The 9352-nt window shown below is 47.4% G+C and overlaps 1 protein-coding gene across 1 annotated transcript; it reads left to right on the top strand.

The window, feature by feature from the left end:
- Positions 1-6729: 6729 nt before the first annotated feature.
- TMEM270 (transmembrane protein 270) lies at positions 6730-9044 on the top strand. Its single transcript, XM_023537495.1, has 3 exons — positions 6730-6801; positions 8168-8602; positions 8748-9044. Exons 1-3 carry the CDS (start codon positions 6730-6732, stop codon positions 9042-9044), a joined length of 804 nt encoding a protein of 267 aa, XP_023393263.1.
- Positions 9045-9352: the final 308 nt, after the last annotated feature.

Genomic DNA, 9352 nt, shown 5'->3' with positions numbered 1-9352 from the left:
TTGTTTTTATATTTTTACTACAATGTATAATACTGCTTAATGGGTTTGAAAAAATTTATATAAATGCAATAATTTTATAGCTGTTACTTTGTAACTTTTCTTTTTCAGGTAACACTATGTTTTTGAGATCTTTCCGCTTTGATGCACATAGATCTCATTCGTTTCAAACACTGCTTAGTCATCCCTTAGACAACTACACCTAGTTCATTTATCCATTTCTCTACCGATGGGAAAAAAATGCTGCCATAAATAGCTTTGCACGTGTTTCTTTGTTCATAAATAGATGTTTCTCAAAGGAGCGCTTTTTAGACTGGGGTTTGTAATGCATTAGGGAGTAGCGAAAACAATTCAACTGGTTGTGAAATAGAATGAATAGAAAATAAAAGAGTGCACTGCAAGTAGTAAGGGTAATTATTGTTTTGCTAACTCCTTGCTTCAGTTTCACGTGTGTGTAATGGGTGGTTTTGTACAACAGATCTGTTACCTTGGGTGACTCTCAAGATCAGAAAACCATCATGGAACTGCTGGCTCAAGGCATGAGCCTGTCAGATGCTCTGGTTTCCCCACGGATTTATCAATGTACGGCATACTGTCAGACTTTTTTGTTTTTGCAAGTGAGTACGAGATAGTATCTCATTGTGGTTTTAATTTGCATTTCCCGCGATTACTAATGTAGTTGAACATCTTTTCATAAGTTTATTGGCTCTTTGGGTTTCCTCTTCTGTGAATTGCCATTGCCCATGTTCTTTTGAGTCACTTGATTTTATTATATTTATCTTTATATTTACAGGAGTTCCTTAGATGTTCTGGATATTCTGGATACTAGTCTGGATATTCTGGGACTGTTTCCTGGGTTGCCAACATTTCTCCCAGACTGTCACTACCTTTCAACTTTGCTCATGATGTCTCTATATCAAGTTCAGCAACAAAGAATTTATCAATGACTTAGGCCAGTGTAGGGGCAGGGGTAAGAAGGGCCAAAACTAGATGGTTGGTGGCTGCCAGGGGTGATAAGGTGGCTGCAGGACTCCTTTCAACAACATGGTTTCAACGGTCAGGTGAGAGGGCACTGAGAAACGTTTTCTTTTTTTCCTTTTAATGAAAATCGTATATATTTAAGATGTACAACTTGATCTTTTGATATACATATACGTTGTGAAATGATCATTACCATCCAGCTAATTAACACATCTGTCACCTCTACATAGTTACCATTTGTGAGTACGTGTCGAGAAGATTTAATAAAATCTATCCTCTTAGCTATCATCACCATGCTTCTCATTAGATCTCTAGATCTATTCATCTTGTATAACTGAAACTTTGTACTCTTGGACCAACAACACCCCATTTCCCTTAACCCCAGCCTCTGGCAACCACCATTCCACTTTCTGTTTTTAACAGTTCAGCTTTTTGGGATTTTACATATACGAGATCAGTATTTCTCTTTCTGCGTCTTGCCGATTTCATTTAGCACAGTCGAGCTGTGGACCGGTATGGGTCTGTGGCCTGTTAGGAACAGGGCTGCTCAGCAGGAGGTGAGCGGTGGGCAAGTGAACTTTGCAGCTGCCTCCTAGTGCTTCTCACTGACTTAGCATAACGTCCTCCAGCTCCATGCATGTTGCCACAAACAGCAAGATTTCCTTTTAAAAGCTGAAACACACATACACATACATAATGTAAGACTGTAAATGAGTATTGCCATTATAAAAAACAGTATGGCGGTTCCTCAAAATATAAAAATCAAATTATCTTATGATGCAGTAATCCCACTTCTGGGTATTTATCCAAAGATATTGAAATCAGGATCGTAGAGAGATATCTGCACCCACCTGTCATTGTAGCGTTATTCACAATAACCAAGACATAAAAACAACGTAAATGTCCTTTGATGGATGGTGGAACACCCATCTTTAGGACTCAAGAGGTCTGTAAAGAAAAAAGCAAGCAGAGAAAAAGGGGGTGGTTGTGGTTGCAGATGGGTGGCTTGTGGGTGAGAGAAGCTCTCAGAGAGAGGTCTAGGTGAGCTGGCAGAAAACAAGTGTGCTAAACACATTGGTTCTGATCAAACTGATCAATCAATAAATTGGTGAAAATTGTATTTGTTATTGCTGTTTTTTTCATATATTGATTTTTCTACCTCACAGGTGTAACTTGGCAATCTGTTGCTGGCATTTATGTGTTTCATCCATTTATCAGAACTTTTACTTTGGGGGTGAGTGTTTTTGAACAACGGAGTGGTTTGGCAACTGTATAACCTTTCAAAGAACACTTTTAAAGCATTTCATTCACTTTTGTGTTTAAAAAAAATTTCTCCTTTTCCTACAAGTATTTACCCAGGCTGACACCCAGGCAGAGGGACTTGTATACATGCTGGCACCATTTGCACACATAGACATCACCCCCTTTAGTGGTCATTGCTTTCTTATAGTGGTGGAAGTCCAGGTAGTTCTGCCAGCAGTTCCTGGTTGGGAAAGCGGCTGTCCAAAGGGGCAGTCTGGTAGTTCTTGATTTTGGTCTTGATGTCTCCTGCTGTGTTGCTGACTCCTAAAGACACTCCTCAAGCAGCTCACAGCTCAATGTGACCCTCAGCAAAGACTTGAAAATTTTGAATTAATTTTACAATAGCGATGACTTTTGTTTATATTTGGCAGGTAATTTTTTTTTTTTAATTTCAAAATCTAGTTTTAGACTCCCAGTGAATTGCCTGAAACTAATTTGGTTGAAATAAATATTTCCGCATTTAATAAAATTTGTACACCCTGGAAGTTATTCCTTTGTACGAATTTGCACATATTTAAAGTAATTTTGTAGTTAATTTTGCTTTTAAAAATTCTCGAGTTCCTTTTCAGCCAGAGATGCTGACTTCACTTACCCACTAGCCACCAAGCACTGGTGTGCAGCCGGGCACTGTTCAAAGCACTTCAGACCCTATTTCAGTGACTGCTCCCCACAACCTCACCTGGTAGGTTCTGCGAAGTATATCCCAGTTTTACAAATAAGGAAACTAAGGACGGGAGCATAGACTTGTAATTAAGCCGCAGAGGTCCGTTCAAACTCCTCTGTTCCCTTAACTAGGATAGTTTCTCATGCTTTCATCAGTTTTTAATCATTCTTGCATTTAAACTGGCTTTGATAAAGCCGTCTTTAGAAAGAAAAAATACAGGTTCCAATAAGTACGAAGGTTTTCTTATCATTCTTGTGTACTTCTGGGGGGAAAAAATGAAGTTTTGAAATGAAGTGATGTTTTAACATCAGAATGTGAAAGAAGGGAGAACACCGGTCCTGATCATTTCTCGATGGTTTCGTCCTCAGCAATCCAGCCATGATGGGACCTGCACGGGGCGAGCTTCCTAGATGACACACGTTGTTGTCACAGGCAAATCAACCTTGCAGGCGGAGAAAGGACAAATTAGAAACCGAAAACTTTCCACCAATTTGCTCAGCGCTTCCAGATGCGCCGGACCCCGTGCCCTCAGCGTCTTCTGTCCCCTTGCGGCCGTGCTGCGGTCCTGCACCTGCAGGGGAGCCCACCTGAGAGTTTATAGGCCCTGGATATGGGAGGAGTCGAGGCGGGCTTCCTGTCACTCCTGACGCCCTCGGTCCCGAGTAGGGGAGGGGAATCTCCGCGGTGCGGGTCAGGGACGGGGGAATGGCGCCCCCTGGCGTCGGGCGAGGCAGCGGCAATTGGTAACTGTTATCCCACCTGGTCTTCCCTTACCCTGCAAGGTGAAGACAGGGTCAGGAGGAGAGATATTGTCCAAGGCCACACAGCTATACAGTACTGGTATGGCCTTGAACCCGGGTATTGAGTAGGAAAGAGAAGGGGGTGGAGGACCTCCTGATGAAGGATTCAAGTTGCGGGAGCTCCACCGTAGCAGCTCCTGCTGGAGCTGAAACTGAGACTTGGCCCTGGCATCCCAAAGGGACTTGATAGAGGTACCCCGAGGAGCAGCCCTGGGGGCAGTGGGGCAGAGCGAGGTCTCTTCAACTCCAGCTCCTGCCAGGGTCACATAGTCCAGGAAATTTGGTCAATATGAGGTTGAGTACCATCAACTCAAAGCCTTAGTGACAAATTCTGGGTATGGTGATGCCGGATGCTGGTGTGGGCAAGCCAAAGAGGGGAGGAGAAACAAGTTGCAAATTATAGTTTCAGGCCCCACCACTGACTCCCAGCAACCTTTCAGGCTCTCCCCCAAACTCCCTCCTCGCCGTTCACCTCAGTGGGAAGCACCACCATCCACCTTCATAAAGCTTCTGAGGGGGATCCTGACCCCTGCCTTGAATTACCTCTCTTCTTATTCAGTTCTCTGTCGGGAGGCAATTTTTCTGTAGGCTTTTCATGTTTCTGCCAAGAAACCGATTGCTCTTTGTTCTTTATCATCTTTTCCAGGATGTCTGTGTAGCAAACAACTTGGACTATATGGTGTCTCCTTCCGGAATGAAGAACAGGCATTCTTCAGCATGAGCATGATAATACCTCTCTCAGGAGCAAGGGGCAGGCTTGCTTTCTGCTTATTATAAAAGACTTGGATTCCCTAAGCTCAGGGTTTCCCTTCAGTAATATACTGGCTGGGTGTTCAGGTGTCATCTGGTCCTGTTCGTGTCACCCTGTGGGATTTGGGACTCAAAGAACCAATGCAAAATAATATTTATACTCCTAGTTTACTGCTAGTGCTGCAAGTAATTGTCCTCTTCTCTGAACCAGTTTTGTGCCTTCTACTAGCATCCCGGAAACTCTGGCAGGCTGATTGGTTAGCTTGCAAGTAGGGCAGCGGTTCCCAACCTTTTTGGCAACAGGAATTGGTGCTCCTATGAGAATCTAATGCCTGATGATCTGAGGTGGAGCTGAGGCGGTTATGCTAGCGTGGGGGGGGGGCAGGGCGGGGTGGCTGCAAATACAGATGAAGATTTGCTCACTCACTTGCCACTCTCCTCCTGCTTTGCAGACTGGTTCCTAACAGGCCACTGACCGATACCCGTCTGTGGCCTGGGGATTGGGTACCCCTGAAGTAGAGTACAATCTTGGACCTTTCACCATTCTTGGTAGCTTCCAACCCTGTCAGTTTCATCTTCTACACATTTCTGGCATCCGTTCACTTCTCTCCATTCCCAGTGCCACAACGCTAGTCCAGGCTTCCATCATCTTGTGCCTGGAGGGTTTATTGTTGTGGATTCCAATCTGATCCCCCCCACCCTTTGCCACCCCTAATCTAGCCTCCTCTTGCAGTTGGAGGGACCGTTCTAAAGCTCACAGTGCTCTCCAGTTGCCTTGCTGCCTTAGCTCTTCAAAGACTCCTATTGTTTTATAGAATAACCACTACCCATGTGGCCCTTGCTGACCTTACTGCGTACTTTGTGCTTTTCTCCACGTCCTACTTTATGCTCTAGTAATGATGAATTGTTTGAATCATTCTGTTCCCTCTGCCTAGACCATCCTTCATACTCTCTCCTCTGGAAAACTCGTACCCATCCTTCAAAACTTAGCTAAATGAGGTCTTTCCAGTGACCTCTCAGTGCCGTAGTGTTGGAGACACAGGAGGTGGGTTAGGGAGGGGCAAGGGCAGAGGACAGAGTGGAGGGACTTTGCACACTCCACCCTCAACCTCTAGGGGAGGAAACAAGTGGGTGAACAGGACTGCCTGGGCAAAGGTCATCATTGACATCCTGGGGACCCATTATGGCAGGCTACCATGCACAGTTGGCCAAATTGTGTCCTGCACAAGGGTGCCTGGTCCTAGGGAGCAAGTAAGGACTGAAATCACTGTGTGCAAGCACTGGGTGGCACCCACTCTTCCAATCTGCACAGAAGAGCCCTCTTCTCACAGAGCCCTGCACTCACAGTGGCCCGGGCACTAGAGGCGCGCTTTAAAAAATTTCTAAAAGGTATAAGAACCTCATCCTGTAGCCTCCTGAGGCATTTGCCGGGACCCAACAGGGAAGCAATGTGAGAAACGTGATGACCAAGGTTCTGGATTCTCACATTCTCACAGATTCTAAGCCTTTGATCATCATTCATGGCTCCGGCAATTTCTCCAAGATGCTCCAGGCAGCTTGTGGCCTCCTGTTGCCTCTTGTATCCCTGAGGGGGCTGGCTCAGCAGATTGTCCTCTTTTCCCCAGGACCTGCACCTCTCCAGGACATGCTGAGGCACATTTTCTTATTTGCCCTGCTCTAACCTAGTCTCAGAACCCACTGAGGTGTCACTCATATCTGAGAATAAATATCAGAACCTTATTCCTCTGCTTTGTGACTGGGACCAACCTTTAGTAAATGTGAGAATGAATTTGGGGAAGAGGCGTAGGTACAGGCCTTCAGGTTTGGGCCGCTGAGGCTTTCCTCAGCCTCCAAACGTTTTGTCACCTGTGGCTCTGGGGATAAAGATTTTTATTTCCTGGGCCTTGGATCCTTGAGGAGTTGAAAGGATGTAGGGAGGTGCAGCCTGACTTTGTTTGCACTGACTGCTCCAGCTGCCTGTTGCAGGCCCTGAGGACTTTCTCCGGTGCTGTTGCCGGGCAGGCCAGGGGTTCGTGGAGTTGATGTTCCTAGGGGTAGTCTCCAACCAGGAGGTGGAAGACAAACATCCCAATTTTTGTGCAGTGAAGGGGTGAGGGGCAGGTAAAGGGAAGTCTCTTGTGGCAACTGGGTCCCCGTGGTAACTCAGCCCCCACCCTGTGGTATCTGTGAGGTCACCCTGCCTCTTCTAGCTGGATGAGGGGTAGGAGGCCAGATATGGAGGCTGTCCCTCCAGTCAGGTCCAGCCTCTTGGGGATTCTGCTGTTGGTAATGAAACTCTCAGTGCTGGTGAGTAGGGGTGGAGGGCAGAGTTGGGGCACAAACCCAGCTCTTCACAGCTACCTTATAGTTGTTGGACCTGGAAACCTGTCCTTACCAGTGGAGTTAGCTGACTGCCTGCCTCCTGACGTAATCTGACAGCTTCTAGAAGCCCCACCTCAGGCCACAGGCTGGAATTTTCTCTATAGTGGATCACTCCTGTGGGTTAAGCATTGCCCCTTCCCACCCATGTTTTTAAAATATGCAAACGCTGATGTTTGGGGCCACATCTCTGAATCAGTGGGCCGAGTTATCAGAACTGGGTTTGCTTCTGTGCATAGAAAGGGGAGATTACATGGTGTAGTAGAAAGAGACAGACAATTGGATTCATATCTTGGCTGTTCCACTTTTTAGCTATGTGACTTTGGGCAAATTACTCCATTTCTCTGACATAATAGGCTGTTTTCCTCCTTGGTCTCAACACTATGAACTGGGGGTGGGGGGCAGCTGCCATTTTCTATCTTCGTATTAATTCCTCCCCTAGCTGGATCCCTGAATTCCCTTCCTTTCCCATCAATAGCTCCAACTGATGCCCCCTGTGGTGGGCACACAGCCAATCCCAGATGGCTGCCTCTAGTGTGGTCCTTTAGGGGTCCAGATGGTCCTGTGGACAGGGACACATGGGGTCCAGATTGGTGGGCTGGTATTACTCCAGGAGCTGGGGGCTTTAAGGGTCTGAGGAGGGGCTGTTCAACTCCAGGAGTCAAATGAAGGTTTCTCATTTACAGACTCTTTCCCCACCCAACCCCACTCTTCCTCCCAGTGAATGGGAGACATCATATCCATCCTGTTACCCAGGACAGAAATCTGGACATCTTCTTGGGCCCCTCCTTCTCCTTCATCCCTCTCAGTAGGTCAGTCATTAATTTTGTCAATGCCTCCCATGCCTCACATCTCTCTACCCCTAATGACACTGCCCTTTGCTCCCAGCTGCCTTCATGACACCAAGAAGCAAGTGATGCACAGGAAAGCCCAGGTGCTTGGGAGGAGAAACTGACCTGGGTTCAAATCCTGGGATGGGGGGGAAGGTCACTCCTTAAGTAATAATAATAATAATAATAATAATAATAATAATAATGTCAACCTCCTTCAGTCTGGAGTATTAAAAATAATCATGTAAATCCAAAGGAAAGAAAACTAAATATGAGATACCTTCTATAGGTCTCTCCTGAGAATGGAGTCCTTAGAAGTAGACAGATCATTCTTGTGTGGGGAAACTGAGGCCTCTCGAGGAGGAGGGCTGGACCCAAGGTGATCTGGCAGCTCCACCCCTACAATAAAACTTGGGACAGGTAGAGTGACAATGGGTGATGATTTTCTCTTCCTCTTCCTGCAGCTTGTCCAGAACCGGGTCCACCTCTACAATTTTCTGCTCCTTAAGATCATCTTCTTCAACCACTGGCTGTCAGGGCTGGTCCAGGAGGCTCAGGGGTCCTGGGGCCAGCAGGACCACTCACCAGCTGGCCTTGCAGCCTGCCCTGTGGGCCGGGTTCTACGGGCTGGGCTGGCGCTGATTGAAGTCCATGTATACTTGGTGCTGAGGGTGCCCAGGCTAGTGTGGGCGGGCATGCTGGGCTGTGCCCGGGTCTTGGGTCTGGTCCCGAAGCAACTAGGTACCTGGGAGCGGCCGGGACTATCTGTGACTACCTGGACGGACCTGCTTCTGTCATGTCTGCACAGCCTGATGCTGGCAGCCTTGCTACTGCTTCTGCTGACCTGGAGGCTGTGCTGGAAGGCCCACCGCTGCAGCTTGGGCTGGTTGCCCAACAAGGTGGGTAGGCAAGGTGCAGGGCAGGCTATCGAGGGCAGGCCTGGGGCACTGGGCATGGCCCAGGCTGGGCTGAGGGGCTAGCAGCCAGACAGTGCAGCTAGTTGAGCTCGCAGTGGCCACCTGCCTAGCCTTTAGCTCCCTCTAGGCTCTGCTGGAGAACCGTGTGGTGCTGGAGCTACTGGCACTGCTGAAGCGTCTATACTGGTGGCTGGAGAGCACGACGGCACTCACTTCTTGGCACCTGGTCTATCTTGTCACTTGGACCACCTGCCTTGCTTCTCACCTGCTGCAGGCTGCCTTTGAGCACACAGCCCAGTTGGCCCAGGCCCAGGAGACTGAGCCAAAGGAGACCTCAGGGCCTTTGTGCGAGTCCTCATTCCTTGAGCCTTTGGCCCCTGAGGCTGTGCCAGTCTTATCAGAGCATGGAACTCCTGGAGAATAAAAGTCCCCATCTGCCATCCTCCTGGTCTGGCCTAAGGTCTCACTATCCCTCTTTTCTACTGTCCTGGAGCGATATGTTATGTGTATGTGTGTGTCTATGCATACATGTGTGCATGTATATGTGTGTACGTGTGTACATGAATGTGTGCCTTAGAAGCTGCCTCTGGGAAGGAAATTACATTCTGCGAGCACCTGATACCTGCCAGATAACTATCCCAGACACGCTACACATGCAATTTTGTTTAAATCTCATAACAACATAGGCCTTAGATTTGATTAGCTCCATTTCTAGTTGGGAAAATTGAGTCT

The sequence above is a fragment of the Pteropus vampyrus genome, unplaced genomic scaffold (assembly GCF_000151845.1).
Source record: "Pteropus vampyrus isolate Shadow unplaced genomic scaffold, Pvam_2.0 Scaffold193, whole genome shotgun sequence".
NCBI classification, from domain to species: Eukaryota; Metazoa; Chordata; class Mammalia; order Chiroptera; family Pteropodidae; genus Pteropus; species Pteropus vampyrus.
Note: the sequence above shows the minus strand (reverse complement) of the source record. Positions and strands in the feature narration are given on the sequence as shown.

Bases quoted from the DNA above. Each gene is read 5' to 3' on its own strand.
- TMEM270 (XM_023537495.1), top strand. From the start codon at position 6,730: ATGGAGGCTGTCCCTCCAGTCAGGTCCAGCCTCTTGGGGATTCTGCTG. The intron at 6,802-8,167 runs GTGAGTAGGGGT...CTCTTCCTGCAG, and splicing joins TAATGAAACTCTCAGTGCTG to CTTGTCCAGAACCGGGTCCA. The intron at 8,603-8,747 runs GTGGGTAGGCAA...AGCTCCCTCTAG, and splicing joins TGGGCTGGTTGCCCAACAAG to GCTCTGCTGGAGAACCGTGT.